Consider the following 20,881-nt stretch of genomic DNA (forward strand, 5'->3'; position numbering starts at 1 on the left):
TATTTATGAATATTTAATATGGTCATGGCAAATAAGGCAAGTAATTAGGAGTTTCCATAAATTAGCAAATTGTTATTTTATGTTAATGAGAGATCTTCAGCTTTTTTCCTCATGAATAATTTATAAATCAACCAAAAAAAAAAAAAAGTTTAGCAGGGAAGGAATGAGGAAGCCTGACTGTCGTGCACATGTGCCGAGACAAACACACAGCTTTCCTTCAGTTCCTATTGTTTCGTTCAGTTTGTCACTTGATATTTATTAGGCTGGAGATGGCAGGTTTTTATCAGTTGAGTGTACAATGCAGCCGGGTGTGGAGCTGTTTTGGAAAGAGAGGTGATACTGGCATCACAAGCAGTTGTCACAAATGGCTTTTCGTGTCTACTTTATAATAAAAAAAAGCAGACTATAGTAGAATTTATCTCAAAAGAAGAGAACAAAGAGGTCTTACAAGGGAGTAAATGTGAGGAAAGTTGGGCAATACAAGGAGAATTGGCTGCTAAACACTGGCAAACTGTAAAGGAAATATCAGAATGAGCATGCACTGAAGAACCTGGTACACCAGAGAGCTGGGAGGGGTCTCACTAAAGGGGTTAATATGAAGGCGGAGGAGAGGAGTGGGTGGGGCAGGAAGGGCAGCGAGTCAGAAAACAAGAGCAAAACAAATCAGTGATCTGGAATTCAGAGAGCAGCCACTCAGGAGGGATTAATGAGAAGAAGGAGGCTGTGAAATTATGTGGCCTTTGAGTGGGGAGAATGGCCCTAGCAGAGCATGGCCCTGAAATGAGGTGAGACAAACTTCACCTGATCCACAATTAACAGCGTCATGCGGATGGGTGACACAGGGTCACAGCAGGGGAGGGGGAGGGAGGGGAAGATAAAAGTCACAATTCACTTTGTGGCAAATTATCACCCCTCCAAAAAGGGCAGCCATCAGAAACTGAGAGGCAATGAGGAGAGGAGAGGATTTTACACACCTGTCTTGTTTTTTTTTTTTTTTTAAGTCAGTGACAGGAATGAGAGGAAAGCTTGTTAGAAAGATTTATGCTTAATAAGTACAGACAGTAGCAGGGGATAGAGACAATTAACGGTATGGAAAAACATAAATAAAGAGTGAAAGAGTGAGAGACAGAGGAGGAAAATGGGGTTGAGTTGATTGCACATGGGGTGAGGAGCAATAACAGGAGCACAAATGATTAAGTGGTGTTAGGGACTAGGAACACTTGTTTGCAAGGACAATCTTTGTGTGCTTTTGTTGTCTGCCGGCCGCCTTTATCTTTGTGTAATTCTCCGTCTGATGAAATGTGTTTAAAGAGATGAATTGGGATCGGAGGAGCCGTCCTGACATGATTATGAGGGATTCATCTGCAGCCATCTGCCACCGTTATGAAAGGGGGGGGTAGGGGGGTGCGGAGGGTGAGGGAGGGCTAGCAGAGAGATAGAGAGAGAAAAGGGAGAGAGATGGAGGGAGGGAAGTGTAGACCTTCTGTTCAACAACCCTGCCACAAACCCACCATTACACAGGCCTCTGGCCTGCAGTTTAACATGAAGACTTGCTTTGCCCCAGTATGTGAAGGTGAGCTTTGGGTCCAATTAAAGAAGCAAAAGTGGGTCATAAAACTTGTGCACTTATTATTGTTTTACATGAATCAGCAGCACATTAAAAGCACGGCCTTAACAGCAGCGAGATTGCTTTGATGTTCTGCGCAGAGACTTGATATCGTTTCAACTTTGAAGCACATTCGGATCTTTTTTCTTTTCTTTTTTTTTTTTTTTGTGTTAGAATATTTTCCAGGTACCACTGGTATTACATTCCGACTTGGAAATGGCACCTACAGACTACATCATATTCACACACCAGTTGGAGGAGAGGGCACAGCAGATGGGTCCATTGCTCATCACAACGTCCACTTGTTCTAAAGGGGAAAGCGGGGGCCTCAGACAGCATGTCTTAAGTTGTGTAATAGGCTTTTAGTGTCACAAATTAAAGTCACACATGGATTTTTTTTTCTCAGGTTGTTTGTTTTTCCCTTTTTTTTTTCTTTTGGACTGAAAGATTTGTTCACACTGTTTAACATCCCTGTGGATAAATATGGACTATACTGTAAACTGTATAGCATAAACCAGCATGATAGTGCTGTAGAGGAGCAGAATTTAGGCAGACGTATTAAGATTTGTCACTTTTGTTGATATTGAACAGTATTGATAACTATTATCTAGCTCTTTGATCTGTGGCAGCAGTTGCCATGGCAATCTTTGCAGTTATAAAATCATAGTCTGTGTTATTTGCCTCTATAATTTTGAGTTGGATTTTGAATTGTCCCTCACAGACAGCTGTCTGCTTTTCATGATCACTTTGTTCCATGTGTGAAAAATCCCCCACTTCTCCTGTATTTTTTTTAACAAAGCACCTATTTCATTTCGCCCACTGTATGTCTGAGCCATCACTTCATATTACAGGTCAACGTTACGGTGCTTAATTATGTGCCGGCTGCTTGGGGCTCCTAATAACCTGTCATTGAGGGGAATTTGAATGTCACACCATATTGTTGGGCCCTAATGGCAGCAGGCAGATCCACTGATGAGCCGTTTTGGGACAATTACAGCGGATATTCAAATCACAGGTCTGGGTGTGCGGTGAACTGCACCACACACCTGACATGGTCTGACCAATGCTATACACACCCACGTACACACTTGTTGTATCTTGACACTGCAATCCACCTCTCCTGACACATAAAGAAGCTGCCCCCCCCCCCTCTGCTTCTGCTGCTGGAACAGTTTAACTGTAGCCTGATCGCTTTTATTATCCGCCTAATCCAGATATCAGCGATTTCATCAAGCCAGGAAGATATGCATATCATGAATTATTTTGACACTGGGACCTTTTAATTTTCGCCGGCAATATTTCATCCCACCAATCAGTGCCTGGAGTGGCTGTCGCCGGGCGGACGTGGCGGTGTCAGAGGACGAGACTCCCCCCCGGCAGATCCAAATCATCCCGGGGACAATAATGAGCTATGGCCACAATTATGAGCCGCCTGTGTGTGCATGCATCTCATCAAGGTCCCCCATGCAAGCTGCTGCAGGAGGAGGAGGAGGAGCACGTAAAGAGACACACAATGCAAGAAATACAGTATGCATCAGTGAGTAAAGTTTTTATAGAAATATATTATCTTATTTTATCATGAAAATCAAGTTATTTTCAGTTACGGTAGTGAAGAGATTCACTACTACTGTATTACTTGATACTACTTACTGTAACTTCACTGAGTAATAGTGCTAAAAAGTAACTGAATACATTTAGTGAAGTGCTGTACTTAATTATAGTTTGATGGTACTTGCACTTTACTTGAGTATTTTCTTTTTAATTTAAGATAGAAATATTAAATATAAATATAAAATCTATAGCTAAAAATGTCATAGATTACATTACATTATTACATAACAATGTAATCAACTAGCTGACCAGATACAACTTTAAAATGTTGCTTGCATGTTAATGCATCATGTAAAAAAATCACTACTATAGTACTTACTATAAGTATATTTTGCTGATACTTATACTACTTACAAAAATTGAATGCAGTACTTTTGCATTGTCCGGTCACTGCAGATTAATATTTCACAAAGCTAAACGACATGATAAGCTTACAAAGTATGATCCACTGTGACAGATTACACGAGCAACAGTGATTAAAATTCACCTTGACCGTGCAGCTCCAACAGTACGAGATGTTTACATGCATCAGTAATAATTATACAGTACTGTAATATTTAATACTGACATGAGCCATTCTTGAGCATCAAGAAAACTAATTCAGCATTTACTCATCGCCACTAAGAATAACAACTTTAGAGTTGCCAGGCTGTGAAAATCCCTTTGACTAGCTGAACCATTTGACCTCTGAACTTTGTTATTTAACGACTTACTAACACTTACAACTACAGACTTGATAATCAAACCCCTTTATTAATGACTTATTAAGACTTATAGCTGCAGGCTTGATGGCCCATTAGAAAGTGAGACACCTATGAGCATTTAATAACTGCATTATTACCAAACAGAGATTTCTTTCACAACCTGGCAACCCACACTTTGTTCTTACTACTGGGTTATAACTGATCTGTACAGAAGTAGTCAGAGTTATATTGAGAATTATATAAACCTAGTTACAATTTAAAGGCTCAATAAGGGTCCATTAATACAAAGTGGTACCGTTACGTGCACCATGGACATTCAGCAGCCACATGACTTTACTTTTTTCTGTAGACACTGAGAAGTTACACATGAGCTCACACAGATGCGTTATATTCCTACAGCACAGGGTATCATGTCTGTCTGTGATGTGTGGACTGTGTAACTTAATACTCTGTGTCTTTACCCAGCTCCCTGAAGAGCGAGTATTATGTGAGCAAATTGGATGCTCAAACAGTCAGTCCCTGACCTTCCCTCATCTTGGATGTTGACCCCCGTATAAAGAGAGACATTACATCTCGTTACACAACAACACGGCCCCGGCGCTTCGCTCCAGATAAAGAAAAATGTCTCAATTAAATCTTCACCGGGGCCCCCTGCCGAAGAGTTATCGCCGCCCCGGTAACGCTGATCGCTACACTCACACATCCTCAAAAGTTATTTGACATAAATTGCCGGAGTCACATCATTTCCTGCCACACTCTGAGCGGGATTTACGGCTGATCCCATTGACTGGGAGCTGAACCTCCAATAAAATTCCTGAAGAGCCCATGGGGCCGTGAGACGCACCTATCTACCCCCCCATCAGGCCCCTCTCCCCCCCTGCACAGATTAACCATGCAAATACACACAGGTGGGAGGGTGATACCGACAACACATTCATGCACATGTATGCAACCGGGCTGATATGGCTCAGGGTGGATGATGACTGTGCATGAGACAGTCTGATTGTGTTTTATCTGATAGAGGCTGTAACAGGGGGAAATTGCAAGGTGGCTTATCCAAAGAACTCAAGGAGGAGTGAAAGTGAAATTATCTGTGTCTTTAATTTGAAAAGGAGAGGTGAACGGCACATTATGTTCTCTGGAGGATGTCCTCTTATGTGCAACAACTTCTGAGAGAAAGTAATATCATTATGAGGCAGCATATGAACCCGTGAAGAAAATCATTTAAAACTGAAAATTGCTTAACATTAGTGCCCAGGCATGGTAGAGAAAGGTGCACACTATATTAACTACTAAAAACAACCTTATGGCTGCAGTAGCCCACAGATATTACAGTCTGAGGTGAGCAAAGCATGTTACTGGGTGCTCTGTGTTAATGATGATTCTTGCTCAAACCGACCAGATGGAAATGTAGTTTCAGCGAGGCTGGAGATAGAATGAGGAATCTTAGGTCATCTAATTACAAACAAAGTGTTTTCATCAGAGGTTTTGAGATTAAGCTCTGGACTTCACATGTTCTCATTTCTTCTCTTTGTCAGGCTTACTGTCTCTCTCTAGTGGTGATGTGTGAGAAATATGAGCTTAGAGGCCTCATAGGCCACAGACGCCCATATACTGTGTATTTGGTCACTGTGAACTGTTGATATTTATGTAGGCGGCCTGTGGTACTGCAAGGAACACACAAGGATTGATAAGTTCAAAATGTCAACAGGCTGTGACCTGGGTAAATCTGTTATTTCAGATTTTGAGAACAAAGCCTATTGTACATGCTTTCAGCCTCTCAATGCAGAATACCACAGAGATTGTCGTCGTTTCTGCAAAGAAACACAAAAAGAGTTAAGGGCCTGAGCAAAGTCAAAATTGTTTGGTCAAAATTAACATTAAACATTATCTGTAGTCCCTGTCCATCCAGATGATACAGCAGGGCAGTGAATGCCTCCCCTCCAGCTTGGCATAGTGTCTCGTTGGAGGCTCGGCAGCAACAGCAGCAGCAGTAGCAGCAGCAGCAGCAGTGGCTGCAGGGCCTCCAGCTGGGGCTGGCTGCTGCCTCTGCTTGCCTACCAGCACTGGGGCTGGGGGAGGTGGTGGGCAGGCTACAGGATTGCCCTGGGGCAGCTCACTTATGCACCAGTAAAGAAAACTGAATTTCTACCCCCCTCTCTCTCTGCTAAGAATGGTTGCTGCCCTCAGCAATTTGATTTGACAAAGTGAGGTCTGGAGCACTGGTGTGACCACTGTACATGCCAGGAAGATGAGGCAATCATAGGATCATGAGGAGTGTAATACTAGGAAATCATAGGTCAACACTTATCATATTCACTTGACCCTGATGTAAAAAATTAAGCTAAGAATAAAAAGCACCAGACTAATTTTTATTTTAACTTTATCATTGTTTGCAATTAACAGTGTATGGGAATCTACAGTTTTAAGATCTGCATTACATTATATTACATTTGATGACAGATGACGTCTGTACACATGTTACATTTTTGAGGACTTACTCTGCGGTTCGTTGTCAGCCTTACAGATGTGGTGAATCTCACAAGAAAAGGGAAATATCCGCTTTGATCAACACATATAGGGGGAAAAAAATTCAAGTATTTCCTCTTTGCAGTATGAGCGGAGACATGATGCAATTTAGAGATTAATTCTGTGCAAAATGGACAAATTTTAATACTGATGAGCCTCATGTTTAACTAATACATTTTTTTGAAGGCTGCTGAGCTATAGTCACTACACATAATGCAAAATTATTGCTTTTCCAAAGAATAGCCACCATCAGTTCAGGTTATCCCGGTCATTCCGTATCCATCAGTTTGACCTCAACCGACTGTGACGCCTCCGCACCATCAAAACAATAAAACTCACCTGGTCAGCATTGTATATACACAGTAATTGCTAATGACACTCACACAAGTCAGAGGAGATAATAATTAAAACTGGTGTGAGTCACAGGATTGTGAAGGGCTAAAGGATCAGGAAAATACTCATTAAGAGTGTTAGCATTAGCTGCTACAAACTCGTATCCTAATTTGTGACATAAAATGCAAATTAGACTTACAAAAACAGAACAAAAAAAAAATCCTTCACATGTAACATCTGAGATCTTAGGGAATCAGGCACCATTTACAAAATGTACATAACCACACCCTCGTTACAGTATGACACCACTGCTCATATGACACCATTAGTGAGTCCTCTTTGTGTGTAAGCGTGCACTAACATGATCTTCGCTTTTAAGGACACTGCTGGCTAAACCGGAAACTGAACAGAAGAGGCGGGTCAAACAATACTGTAAAAATGTCACCAGGAGTCCAGGTACACAAGCAGGCAGCTAACAGGTTTGTCTTCACCATGCTCATCTAAAACTACAGAAGACCATAATGCTGATGTGAGATAGGAGATTGAAAGCAGAGGTAGCCTTAAGTCTGTGCAATTAACACAACGGAGCTGTCAGTCAATTCACCGTCGCTGCAGAACTCGCGCTTGATATCTGCTGCGTTCAAAGCAACATCGGAGGAGTCCTGATTTGTGGCAGAAACAACTAAAAGCAGCGAGGGGTGGTGTATTAATCAGCCCGCTAGCTAATCAGTTCTTCTTTCAGTATGCAACAAACAGTCATATGCATGTGAGCCAGTGGCTGAATGGGCTGCCGCCCCTTGCTGGTGCTGCTAGTTTTCTATTTCTATACTGAAGTGACATCCCCCTCAGTGAGTTAAAAGCTGGGGGGAGGCCGGCTGCTGCTAGGGAAGCACAAACGTTACATCTGACATGCTCGGAGCTCTCAAATCATTTAAACGAATGATGAATAAATAATAATTACAATGAAATGTCAAAAAGGCACACACAACGATCACGAATCTAGGCATCAAGCAAGATTGGCACAAAAGACTCATAGCATGCTAAAAAAAAAAAACAATCTAAAGAGGGAAGGAAAAAAAATCTGCCTAGTTGAGGAATTAAAGAATGAAAAAATTGAAAAATATATATATATATTTATAGTAAAAGGACTATGATTGGGGGGAAACGTACCAGGAGGAAAGCAACCAAAATCATGCTCAAAAAAAAAAAAAAGGAACTCCCAATTTTCAACATACTGAAAATCAGCCGAAGAACAATTAAATACGCCTGCCACGTGTCAACTTTGTCAAAGCAGTGATTCACATTTCCAGAATGCTATTTGGTTTCGGCTGATTTCAAGTCCTCTGGCTATGTTTCGTGAGATACAGGTGCAGCTAGTATATAGTTGTGCACATACAGCCCGTAGTGAGGTTTGTAGCTCAATATATACACAAGTTTAAGTTATTGCAGGTTCCACTTGGCAGTCCAGCACTTGTTGCACACGTGCTGCCGGGCTCTGTGTGCTTTGCAGAGGGGGGAAGTCTAGGCTAGTGTAGGGCCGAGAGGCAGGGCTTAGTCTGGGACTAGGCAGAGAGATGCTAAGGCTGCAGCTGGATGGTACTTTTGTGAGGGGGGAAAAAAAAAAACAGGAAGCAGAGAGAGTAACACAGGAAGTGGTCACCAGTAAAAGGAGCGGGTCAGAAAGTTGGCGGCCGTGCTGAGCCAGCCCATGCCGTCTGTGATTGAGCCTACGCGCGTGACAGCCTTGTCCTGCTCCTGGGATGGGCTCTCCTCCTCGGGCAGGTAGTCTGGGATGTCTGTGTTCTCCTCTACCAGCACCGCTGAGTCCTCCTGGAATGGAACCATCAGCTGCACAAAGACAGAGAAAAACAACAACAAAAAAAACAGAAAATAGAATAAATTGTGCTTTTTTTGTTCCACCATGAAACAAGCAATTTGTACAAAACACCGATTCATAAGATTCCAGGATTAATGTCAAATACAGTTATTCCACTACAGGGCAAAATCATCATCATCTGGAGTCAAATACATGACTGAGCCAGGTCTGACCCCTGCTGGCCACATTGTATATGACTACTGATGCAACCGTTGCCAAATAGTTATATTATACTCATTTATTGAGCAACAATTACTACAATTCAGTGCAGATTATTGGAAAATAAACACTTTAAAGTCTAATATATTCTAAAACGTTTCAAACACAGCTTCACTGTACAGTTTGGTACATGCTGCATGTTGCTTTAAAAAAGGTACAACTGGGACCAGTCATGTGTTTGGCAAAAAAGCAGCTAGCCTACAGGCTGAGGCAGAGATGTGACTAGCTAATCATGTCAGTGTGAATAAGTCTCAGCCACAGGCAGAGGAGGGCTACACGCCCTGTACAGCGATACACTCAACATACAGCGAGCACACTGACCTATTAGCTGACTATTCCCAAGTGAAATAAAAGAGTCTTCCTGTATTTATGGCAGACACAAGCACACAGTCTTACCTCTGCTCCATCTTCTGTCTTCACCACCTGCTGAGCCGTCATTACTTTGGTGGAGTTGATGGCTGTGCCCAGAGCCTGAGAGAAAAACAAATGACTCAAGTTTTCATTCACCATATCTGTCTTCAACTCAAATAACAACATAGACTGCTTTGGAGAATGTTAATGCCACATTATAATCCACTCATGCAGCCATGAATGACAATGATGATCCCAACTCAGCTTTTAGTGCATTTAATATCAATAACCAAAGTTATACCCTAGACAGCCAAACAACTGAATGCTGTATAAGTATGATTAGTTAAAAACACATTTTCATCTATTTTAGGCAAACCAGACTATTTCTGATTAAACATGACATTTGCAATGATTGATTTATCCACTATAATATCATCAAGACAACAATCATGAGCAGGACAGATAAGGAGGTGTTTATTCCACAAATCGAAACTGGACACGTTTAAACAAACAACCAAAATTACAGCAGATATTCATTTGTTATCAGATGTTGGCAAAAAAAAAAAAAAAAAAACACTCTGCATTCCTAACTTCCTGGATGGTTTTCTGCATCCCGACTGGCACATACCTCAGCTTTAAGGTCAGAGCGGATCCTGACAACACATCTCTTCACAGCCATCTGGAAGGTGAAGCTGATGACCCCTCGGATCTTTAGCAAAGCCTCCTCACACAGGCTCCTTCGAGTCTGACAAGGGGCAGCAACCAGGTGAAAGGTATGAACACAAGTGTGAAACGACAAGGCCAGTTAGGAAATGGCTTAAGGGTGCATTATACAGTAAAAGACTGGAAATGAGGATGATGCATGTGGGGAAAAAATATATTATAAAACATTCAGTTGCTACAGAAAACATTTTTACATGACTGCAGTTTCCAGCTGCCACAGTGATGTGCGTTTGTGCTGTAGCGATAGCCGAGCAGCCCACCAGAGGCCATCCGTCTGCTGTAATGTAATCTGGCTAGGTGCAAGCTTCCTGCGGAGCAGCGTTCAGGTTCAATCCCAACATCCTGCTGTTCAATGCCTGACATTTACAACCTGACCCCTCCACCCGTCTATGCTGTGCCAGAGAGACGTCGCTGAGATGCACTGCGACTATGACAGCAGCAAACATGACGCCCCGGAAAAGAGATTTTTATGCATGCGTTGTCTCGATACCCGCGTGCATACTGTGAACACTTACAGAGTCATCCAGTCCATCAATGTGCAACACCACAGTTTTGGCCCTCTTGTTGTTAGAGCCCAGGAAGAAGTGGGCTTTGCGCCGACAGGAGGCAGCAGCCGCCTCCGCCTGTTCGGCCTCTTCTTTACCAGCCGATTGTAGAATCTCATAGATCTCAGAGGCCAGAAGTTTTGTCTCCCCAGGCGACGTACTCCTTTGGTGAGAAAGAGTAAATAAAAGGGGAAGAAAGGATTATGATCACAAAAAAAAACTGATACATCTAATTTTGTTGAATTTGTAAGATGTGTTCAGTGCCAGTGTTTTGCTGAAATAGTGTCTTTTTAAGTGCAGGTGTACCAATACTAAAGATGCAATGCAGCTGAAGGTAGTAGAATCTATGTTCAAGAATAGGCACTCGTAAATAGTCATATTACTGTGGCAAGATATTTCTGTTGAAAGGCAAGATGGTAAGACCAGTGCACAGGCAGAGAAATCACGATGCCCGTGTGCCTCTGTGGGAGGGGAAGTGTGAATCATGCTCAAAACTGAAATTTATTTATTAAAGCTCCCATATGATAAGCTCCAATGGATGTAGCCTGAAACTGACCATATTCTTCTTAGTCTGCCACCAGAGACCTAGAATTTAGCAGCTGCCACAGGGGAACACAGTGACAGGCAGAACAGACACCCACATTCACATTACATACAACAAATTTAGAAATACTGTCAATCTTTGAGTCTGTCTCTAGCCCCAAATCCTTCAGTTTACCCAAAGGCAATGCTGTCATCCACCACATAGCATTCGGACTCATGCTAATTAAGCCTACACTTTAGATTTTTACTGCCTTTTTAGCAAAAAAAATCGATAGCGGAGCAAAATATTTTAGTGGGCAGCAGCTTTCCTTGAAGAAGCCACATGAGGTCCATTGCAGTTATAATGCCAAAACTGATATTTTGTGAGGGATCCTGGGATACCCCTGCAGGGTGTGATGCTTTATATGTCACCAAGTCGTCACTCCTTCTATAGTAACTACATACGACATCGGCTGTCTGGCATGGCCGCCCTCTGGGAGCCTGGTACTGCCTGGCGCTGTACAACACATTCCTACTCTGGCTCTATGGAAGCCTGTCAGCCCTTCAGCGAGCCAAACACTCTCTTCAATTGATTTATTTATCTAGTTGTCGCTTCATGCATTGAATAAGAGGCAACGTGTTCTTGAGCTTCAGATCTTAATAAAAATAAGAAATAAAAATAGTATTAACACCTGTTTCGTGCAGCTATGCTAGGCGTTCCCCCGTTAGCTATGTGTTCCCACTCCGTCCAGCTATGATCGACCTCTACCCAAAGTCAAATTGACTGGACCGCGAGTAGGGAGAGCTGCTACTGTCACTGCAGGGCTCCACTTGATGCAACCTCTGACTAGCTGAAGTGACTGGCTTACTCCAGGGGTGAGCAAGATCTTCGCTGCAGGAAGAGGAGTGTGTGTGTGTGTGTGTGGGGGGGGGGGGGGGGGGGGGGGTGCAAAATCATACAAGCTACAATCGGCCACTTGAACACAGGTCTATTCCAGTCAGGGTGCTAATGATGAAAAGCAATCACTTAGCAAAACTGCCACAGACCCTTGGGTAAAGAGCAATGGTTTGAAGTACGACACCTCCTCAAACCAAACCTCGCTCCAACACTTTATGAGCAGCTAGAATTTGTTTATAATGTTCTTTTGGAAAATACAGAAAATGTAAAATTGAGCTGCATCTGCATAACAACCTGCTACATCCATCACAAAACAAGAGCAAATCTGAGCCTACACTAGTAAAAATAAGCAAGTGGACTCATCAAGAAATTGTAGCAAGGTGGCAGGATGCATTAAATCTATGACATGCAGCAACAGCAACTGGTTACCACCTTATTCTAATTCAACTTTAATCACATTCATCCTGACGTGGAATATGGAATGACATTGTCCTGCCTGGAAAAATCTGCAGACTGGCACACGCTGTCCGTGCAAAACAAAAGAAATCCTAGGTTAAGGTTTTATGTAAAGAAAGTGCACACTGAGCATGTGTGTGTGCGAGTGTGTGTGATGCGGTGGTGACAGGAACTTGCTTCTGCATGACATTCTGCAAACTCAGCATCATGCCCAGCTCGCCCTTCATCTTCTCCCTGTTGGCTCGACATTCTGCCAGGTAGCGCACAGCCTGCAAGGACAAGGGCAACCGTTATCCATCCAGCACTAAAAGCTGACAGACCCTTTCTGATATCATAAGAGAAAGGGTTTTTAAAATAGGCACGCATGTGCAGTGATAAAACATTACATAACCAATATAAATACACAAGCACTGACCCTGTGTTTACACTTCACGGGTTACCATCAAGGAGCAAGTATTACGTAAAAGCCACTTAAATGTGTACTTGCACTACAAGTCCTGTGCTGGACAAAAGGGTGGTGGTGGTGGTGGAGGAAGTGGGGGAGAGGCTGCTATATCAAGACTCTGTTGTGTTTACACCACAACAGCAGATGTCACCATTGGACAGCATTTTTAAATATGTAGTTGTTTTAATGCCACCATGTGTGCGCGACTCAGTGGTGGAGGAGATCGCCTTTAGACGGTCACTGGAGCCCGATTTGACACCACTGGACAGCAGGAGGCTCAAATTATGACATGAGCAGAAAACAGCTCATTTACAGACCCACTGGCTGATTATTCAACCAAAAGAAATTTAATCCAATGAGCTGCTGTAGATATTTCAACAAGAACATTTACATAATTAATTTACTGTGTCCCAACTTTATCATTTTCTTCATGTATCAATCATCATCTTGAATATGTAGGATCTTTATTTCAACATGTGCATGGATGCTGCTTACCAATAGCGCAGAGTAGACGACCTGTGGGTTGGGGTGGTCCAAAAATAGGATGAGACCTGGCAGACAGCCTTGGTCTTCTACTATGGCTCTTCGGTTCAGGGGGTCTGCAGCAAGATCTCGCAGCTGGTTCACCACAGTCAGTGCATCCACCTCCGCACTCATGGCGCCTCTTCTCTTGATGCCATGCACATCAAACCAACCTCTTCACGCTACTGAAAACAGAAAGATGAGGTAAATCAGGGAGCTTACATGATACCAATTAGGACTGCAGCTAATTATTACTTAATCAATTAAACTGTCATTTTCTTAATTAGCCATCTGGACTAAAAAAATGTCAGAAATGGGTAAAAATGTCTATCACATTTTTCCCAGAGTGAAGTCTTCAATTTGTTTATGTTTTCTGACCACTGGTGAAAATCCCAAAATATTCCATTTGCAATAATATAAAAAAAGAGACAAAAAGCTAATCTTCACATTTGAGAAGCTGGAACCAGTCATTTTTTTATTTTTCTAAATCACATGAAGATTAATTGATTGTCAAAATTGTTAAGAAATATGTTTCTATGAATCAGTTGAAGTCACTAATCACTGCAATACTAAAACAAATGTGTGGCAAAAAATAAATCACAATAACAACTTTATTTTAAATAACTTGCAGAACAATGTTACACCCTGCAAAACGTGGAGTCTGTGACATGAACTGTTTAACTTTTACTACCATCCCATTGCCTTGGACAACGTTTTACTGATTTGTTAGTTTCTGGGGATCTATACCAGCAGTAACCTCTGAAATGTGGTGTTACACAATCTGACTGATTAGTGATTCTTGTTAAGTTACCTGATTTACTGGTATGCATTGATAAGACTGTGGATATGACATGAAAGAAAACGAAACAGCTTAGCACGCTTTGGTTGACAAATTATAAAATCATGCGGTTTAATCCTACGCTTTACTGCTAACACATGTGATTTTCGTAAGCCAAAATACAAACACTCGTTTCTGACAAAGACACTTTCTACGACCCCCAACCTCACCTCAAAACACGCCCTGTGGTACAGAGGCGACTCAGCAGCTAAGCTAGGCTAGCTAACGTTACTTGACATTAATAGCATACCTTTTTGTCAGTGTTTAGTAAAATCATGAGACAACCCCGCCTCACTTCAATTACAAGAGATGCAAAAGCCACGTAACGAGAAATAGCTACGTTCCGATGCCACCTTAAAAACAAACGTGACAAAATAATTTCACTAAAGCTAGGCCTTCGCCTCTTTCTTTACTATGCTTCTTTAGCTAGCAGCTGGGCACGGTGTTTGGGTTTTGTGGCACATCAGTGGGTACAGTTGTTTTGGGACTGGGGATATCCCAGTTTTCCTTCAGGATCCCAGCAGTTTAAACCGGACACAGCCCTGCCGGGAAATGAAGAGAAATATAACAAACATCCACAAGGTTCCTGACAAATGATACGACGACGCAATCTGGTCGACTGATGCGAAACCCAATCATCAGGTAGCTTTGGTTAAGAGGTCAAACTTAATTGGTGAGTATGTCCTGTCAATCAATGTAAATCACCAATGGTAACATCCAACAATCACAACCTACCCATTGTAGTCCGTATAGTCCCATTGGCTGAAAATATATTCCATGAGCCTGCCTATGACTCGCCTCTTGCGATAGAAAACCGACAAGGTGGAAAAATATGGAAAGTTGTCAGCTATCGTCCGGCTCGGTAAGTTGGTTTCAAAGTCACACACACACATCTGATCCTCGACTATGTATTTAACGCCGACACGTGGTTAATCTTCACCCTAGGAGTAACCAGAAATTTTCTCTTTTTCGACAGATCTTAATAAACTTGTCAGCTGTTGTTCAAGTTGGCTGGACTTATTCAGCCCGCTATCCTTGTTAGCGTCAGTTAGCTACACTGCCCGCTAAAGTCACGAGCAATCCTTAGCACGTTAGCCTGCTGTTAGCATGAAATCAGCTAATACCTGTACGAGAAGTGCGACCTGCTCTCTCTCTCGCTGGTGTCTTCATATAAGTTCTGAACTCTTAACACAAACAGCAAATAAAGATTGCCTTGAAGCGTTCGCTTCTCATGACTATGGTGTCATGATTGATCGAGAAATAAACAGAGAGATAAAGCGGCAATAGCAACGTCAACTGTCGATGCAGGCATGAGTGATAATATTGGAAAGATAACTCTCACTTTTCAAAGTCAATACCAGCCAATACTGTTGAAGGCTGATCCAGAATGTATAGCAATGTATTTTACTGGAGCATCTTTGCACTGGTGTATTGTAGAGGCATAGGGCTCTTCAGGTAGTCAGAGTTCTGTGTTTTAAGGTGATTCAACCTGAATGACTCACTCATATTTTGTGTTGCTTCTAGATGACTGTTTGGTGATGATGCCCTTGGCATTCAGGCATGTGTCCGGCTGCCCTTGTGAAACACATCAACAGAAATGAGTAAAGACTATGCACGGATCGAAATGGACCTGGTACGTGAGAGTTCGTGTTTATGTCTGGCTTAGTTGGTGTCTGCTGTAGAATGCAAAATGTGGTGATCTCACCGTGAAACACCAGCATACTGTCGCTTTGTCTGACTCTCATTTTGTTAAGTAAAGCAAGTGAAAATTGCTTTTGCAGGCTTTTGGATCAGCCAAGCCCTACGGGTCCTCAAGAAGCATTGTGAGGAGAATAGCTGCCAGTCTTCCTCTTAAACCCTGCCCCAGGGTTCATTTTCAGGTGAGGAAAAGCGAAGAGGATCATCCTTTTTACAGTGTTGTGTCATTTAGTCTTCGAAAAATGTAGTATGTACATCTTGTATTTTAAGGTGATGGCGTATTTTCCCCTTTGTTATTTCAGGTTATTTAAAGTTGTCACTCCTGATATAGCCCTGTCTTCTCTTGTCTTTCTGCCCGTCTCTCCTGACTGTTGGAGTCACTGCCATGTGACAACAAATCACACACCCTCTCCAACGTTTGTTTACCTCTGCTTGTCTGACTGTTCTCACTAATGAATCATAAACATTTTTTTTAAATTTGTTTGGAGTTTTTAAACTGTAAACACATCTTTTGCGCTGCAGTACAACTCAGTGGCTTGTCAATTTTAAAAACTGATTTGCTTGCCTTTTCTTTCTTGTCTCCTTCAACACTGTGCTTTCTCTTTTCTTCTCTTCTTCTGTCTCCAGCCGCCCTCCCTAGCTATGAGGAATGCAGTATGTCTGCTTTAGGTCAGTTTGTTCAGCAAACTTTAACAACCTCGAGCTGATTATAGACCTACTGACCTACCTGGTCCTTTTATTAACAACAGCCCCTCTTCCCTCCTCCTTCTGAGCTGCCCTCATTTTTGCCTAACTACTTCCTATATCATTAAATTCCACTTGTAAACAAGTCGTAGTTGTGGAAAATCTAGTGTTGTAGTGTGTGCTGGTGTGTGCTCTTCTCTGAATGTTTTGTCAAACTGTTGAATATGGCTGGTCTCTTTCTCTGATAGCTTTATCCGTACGCTGAGGACGCTGGTGTCCTGATTGGCCCCAGGAGGCAGAATTGTCAGGTGGCCTCTCTGGCTGATGTCGCCTGGATTGACAGGGATGAGGAGGAGGAGGATGAAGAAGACTACTTTGGCAGACCCAGGTGAGCCGGAGAGGAAAGGTTTGCATTGTAGTTCCTTGTCTAGGAAACTGTGATTCTGTTGACCATCTGTAATAATAAATGGTCTCATTGAAACAGGTCAAGGATGCCACCGGGACTCGTGTTTCGAGCCCGACAGCCTCATGGTCAGAGAAAACCCTTAACCCGCCGGAGGTCACTTCCCAGTCTGCACCAGGGGACTCCGGACCCTCAGGGGCCAACAGTCGTTAACGATGAGGCCATTCAGAAAATCAGCGCACTGGAGACAGAACTTGCAAAACTCAGAGCTCAGATAGCACAAATCGTACTGGCCCAGGAAAAGAGCACACAGCCAGGTATCTCCTAACACTGCCTTCAAAAACATACACTTCTCTCCTTCCCTATTTTGTTTTCCTCTTTTTGCACCACTGTAGTAATATAGACTTCCCCCTAGGTGGCAGCAGAATTACATGTCACAGGGCTGTAATATTTCTATTTCCTTTGTTTCACTTTAGCTGCTACCACAGGGACACCTCCTCCACCTTGTGGCACCTTGCCTCCCCCTCCCCCGCCTCCTCCTCCTCCTCCACCACCACCGCCCCCAAGTCTCCAGCGGACATTTTCGGCCATTGATTTGATAAAAGAGCGCAGAGGGAAGAAGACGGGCGGTCAGACACTTGTGGACTCAAAGCCAGCAGAAATCCCCAACATGCTCGATGTCCTGAAGGACATGAACAAAGTCAAGCTGCGATCAGTCAAAAGGTAGGCCTCGACCTCAGAAGTGAACTGAGACATATTTGTTCGTTCAATACTCACTGCCTGTATGCTTCCACAGTCGTCCAGTGGAAGGTGACGCCAAAGGAAAGTCCAGCGAGCCTGCAGACGCCGCAGCTCTCATTGCCGAGGCCCTGAAACGCAAATTTGCCCACCGTTATCGACACGACAGTGGACAGGAAGACAAGGAAGATTTCAAACTTCCCGTTCCTGACGTGAAACCTCGAACCGAAAGCCCTTTGGTGAGAAACGTTTGACTCCTTTCACTGAATTTTCTGAAGCAGCCATTAATTCATATTTAGCGGATCAACTGCAAGAACTGTGACTAAAACAATCTCAGATTTTAGTTATTTGTAGATAATACTTCATACACCATAAAAAAAAAATTTAAGAAGAAATTTCAGGATCCATTCTCACATGCTCTCTCATCACCGGAATCAAGTGACTGTAATGCGACTTGTCTTAGTGGTCTGTAGGGAGTCATGTACCTTATTTTGTCTTCTGTTTCCACAGTTTGGACAGCACATGTTGAAACCAACTGGGAAAAAGAAGTTGCTCTGAGTGGGTGATCGTGAACTCGAGGGCCCAGATTTATTGTGGACATTTTAAAGTGCCTTATCAACATTTTTAATATCTGCTGTTTCTGTGGAAGGACAAGGGATTCTGTCTGAACTAGATGACAGGCTGCTCCAAGTATCATCTCATAGTGATCATCCTGACCATCTGCTTTTTGCACTTTTATAACTTATATTAGCTTTCTGTTTTACAATCGTGATATATGTTTGTTTTTTTTTTTGTTTAAGTGAACGTCTTTTGTTTTTCTGTTTAAGAGTTCAAATTCATCACAGTCCTGAGTCTAAGTGTCAGAGACACACAAGTTCATGTTAAAGCAACACTACAGAATCTTATAATGTTATTAGATGTATTGTTCAGTCTTTGTTAGGTTTGTGTTAAACTTGTTGCACAGAGAGTAGCTGGTCAGTTTTTCATTCCCATTTCTAAGGGGTCTGTGAAACCACAGAAGTAAGGGAGCACTTTCTTCCTTGTGGGATATTGCGATGTATTGTTTATATATGTATACAGACTCATAGACTAATTTATGATTGGGATCTGTGTATTTATGTTGTGGTTTAAGTAGATAATTTTGTTTTTAATACACTTAATTATGCCCTAGATTCATCGTTATTATTTTCTTTATGCATTGAGCCTGTGTAAGTTGTGTCCTAGCTGCCAGTCTTGCCACGGCTTCCATGTCTTTTGCCGGTTCGAATATATGCATCCCAGCTTTAGTTGACATAATTTATCTCTTTACTACGACCCGCTTTTAAGAGCCAAAGACATTCCAGTGATGCTCAGCGATGTTCTGCCTTTAACTGCCAAACTGTACTTTGTTTCCCATGATGCTTAAATGGGGAAGAAAAGATAATGTAACTGTTAAGCAAAGTTCATACTTCTAGGTTATTGACGGTACAGGCACACGTGCAGTGTTTTCTTTATCAGCACCTCTTTTGAAAAGATTTGACTCTTATTGCACTTCAGCTTTTCCCAGAACCTCGACTCACAGTTCAACGTCAACACTAAAGAAAGAAAGCATTATTATAGTTAGCCCCCCCCCAAATTTTTTTTTTGCTTATTTAAACAAAAGTCATGGGTCCTAAGGTACCCACCGTTATCAGTATCCCAAAGGTATAAAACATGCATTAGTGCCAGTAATTGTCACATTTTCATCCCTCAGTTTGGAAATGTGACACAAGACATCATGACTCCTTTCAGTTGTGAGGTCTTTAGGCAGTATTTTGTTCAAAGTGACTGATTGCACATCATTACCAGGTCTGATCACCAGTGTAGTTGCTGCTTCGAGTCAACTCTTAGTTTTCATAAGGGAAGGTGGACTGGATGTGTCGGTAGTAACAGAGTGATTTGAAGTTATTGTTCAAAATTTTGTAGAGTTGAAAATGATTAACTTGAATTGTCAGATTTCTAAATAAAAGTTGTTGGTCTGTCCTGAATTGTTTGTTTTCATGTCTGCATGGTTGGAAGGAAACATTGCCCCACAGTATCACTTAACATGACTGAGACATTAGCTTAAAATCTATACTGTCGAGCGCTCGTTGACCAGAGCACACGCTTTAACCCTGTCAAAGTCTAAACATTTGTCAACAACAGGTTTTATTATTCAAATTGTAACTGCAACAGGCATGTATCAAAAAGGTCAATACAGCAAAGCTTTTACAAAATCTGGCTCGACACTGAAGTCTTCCCAAAAATGGCTGTCGCAACAAATTGTAAACAGTTTTATCAACAGTCTTACAGCACTTACAGCAAAATACAAATCAGCTAAAGTAAGAAAAGCACCTGTTATCTTTCAAAATGTTTAAACACAAACACAATTTGTGCCACTATACAGAATCGAAGTAGACAAACCAAACACAAAGAAATGGAATGTTCAAAGTCACTCGACCATTTTGTTTCCGTACAAAAAAAGGACAGCTGGAGTTGTTCCTCACAACAAAAAGGCAAAGGGATTGGACAGTGCATTCAAAGACAAGCACACCATGCACTTGATGGGGAACAGGAGTTGGTTTGGTCACTTAGCATAGTTTGTGCATAGTTATAAGGCATCAATCGAGCAGTCCTTTAGGTTGCATGTGGCTGTGAGAGACATTCTGCGGAGAGGAAGAGTCTCCTTCAGTAGATACTAGCCAGGAAAAAAAAAAAAAAAAAAAAAGAAACCTTGCATCGCCCGCAGTCACCTCCTCCCCCCCCTCCCTCCTAATAAGAGACTGGCAAAACCCTGAGCGAGTCGAGTTGCGTTGAGTGGAGTTCCAGGTGAGATACATATGCGGTGAGTAACTGATCTCCAGTCTGGGAGGGAAGCTACCCCAAGTTCAACCAGCACTGGAAGATTCGGAAACAACATCAGAAAAGGGCTAATTTCTATAATACCTTCGCAGGATGTCTTGGAGATGTCATGGAGACGAAGCTGCACATCCAAAACCATCATTATTTGGGAGTGCAAGAACACATTTCAGCACAGGTGGAGTTACTTATGGCATCTGGTGTGTTTGAATAAGATTCTGCTCATGGCTTCAACAGTGGGATGACAGTTCAAACGAGTGGTTCTTCACATCTGTGCTTCGAAGGCAAACCGTGGAGCCGACATGATTCACTTCAGTTCAAGGG

At 42.4% G+C, this 20,881-nt stretch overlaps 2 protein-coding genes across 2 annotated transcripts; one reads left to right on the forward strand and one right to left on the reverse strand.

Annotated features, from left to right (window-relative positions):
• Positions 1 to 6,287: 6,287 nt before the first annotated feature.
• On the reverse strand, positions 6,288 to 14,616 carry armc1 (armadillo repeat containing 1). The gene is made up of 7 exons (XM_041066209.1): positions 14,429 to 14,616; positions 13,314 to 13,525; positions 12,551 to 12,642; positions 10,468 to 10,660; positions 9,858 to 9,974; positions 9,275 to 9,349; positions 6,288 to 8,631 (listed from the first exon to the last, which is right to left on the reverse strand). Exons 2-7 carry the CDS (start codon positions 13,473 to 13,475, stop codon positions 8,440 to 8,442), a joined length of 831 nt encoding a protein of 276 aa, XP_040922143.1. The 5' UTR covers positions 13,476 to 13,525; positions 14,429 to 14,616; the 3' UTR covers positions 6,288 to 8,439.
• Positions 14,617 to 14,942: 326 nt separating this feature from the next.
• Positions 14,943 to 18,977, forward strand: mtfr1 (mitochondrial fission regulator 1). The gene is made up of 8 exons (XM_041066302.1): positions 14,943 to 15,040; positions 15,703 to 15,811; positions 15,960 to 16,058; positions 16,809 to 16,948; positions 17,045 to 17,280; positions 17,440 to 17,686; positions 17,760 to 17,940; positions 18,212 to 18,977. Exons 2-8 carry the CDS (start codon positions 15,776 to 15,778, stop codon positions 18,257 to 18,259), a joined length of 987 nt encoding a protein of 328 aa, XP_040922236.1. The 5' UTR covers positions 14,943 to 15,040; positions 15,703 to 15,775; the 3' UTR covers positions 18,260 to 18,977.
• Positions 18,978 to 20,881: the final 1,904 nt, after the last annotated feature.

This window comes from Toxotes jaculatrix, chromosome 20, assembly GCF_017976425.1.
Source record: "Toxotes jaculatrix isolate fToxJac2 chromosome 20, fToxJac2.pri, whole genome shotgun sequence".
Classification (NCBI taxonomy): domain Eukaryota; kingdom Metazoa; phylum Chordata; class Actinopteri; family Toxotidae; genus Toxotes; species Toxotes jaculatrix.

Excerpts from the sequence above, each read along its gene's own strand:
- armc1 (XM_041066209.1), bottom strand. The coding sequence starts at position 13,475 with ATGAGTGCGGAGGTGGATGCACTGACTGTGGTGAACCAGCTGCGAGAT. Across the intron at positions 10,661-12,550 it reads TTGCAGAATGTCATGCAGAA|GAGTACGTCGCCTGGGGAGA; the intron begins GCAAGTTCCTGT and ends TTCTCACCAAAG. Across the intron at positions 9,975-10,467 it reads TTGATGGACTGGATGACTCT|ACTCGAAGGAGCCTGTGTGA; the intron begins GTAAGTGTTCAC and ends GCCCCTTGTCAG.
- mtfr1 (XM_041066302.1), top strand. The coding sequence starts at position 15,776 with ATGAGTAAAGACTATGCACGGATCGAAATGGACCTG. Across the intron at positions 16,949-17,044 it reads GACTACTTTGGCAGACCCAG|GTCAAGGATGCCACCGGGAC; the intron begins GTGAGCCGGAGA and ends TCATTGAAACAG. Across the intron at positions 17,687-17,759 it reads AAGCTGCGATCAGTCAAAAG|TCGTCCAGTGGAAGGTGACG; the intron begins GTAGGCCTCGAC and ends ATGCTTCCACAG.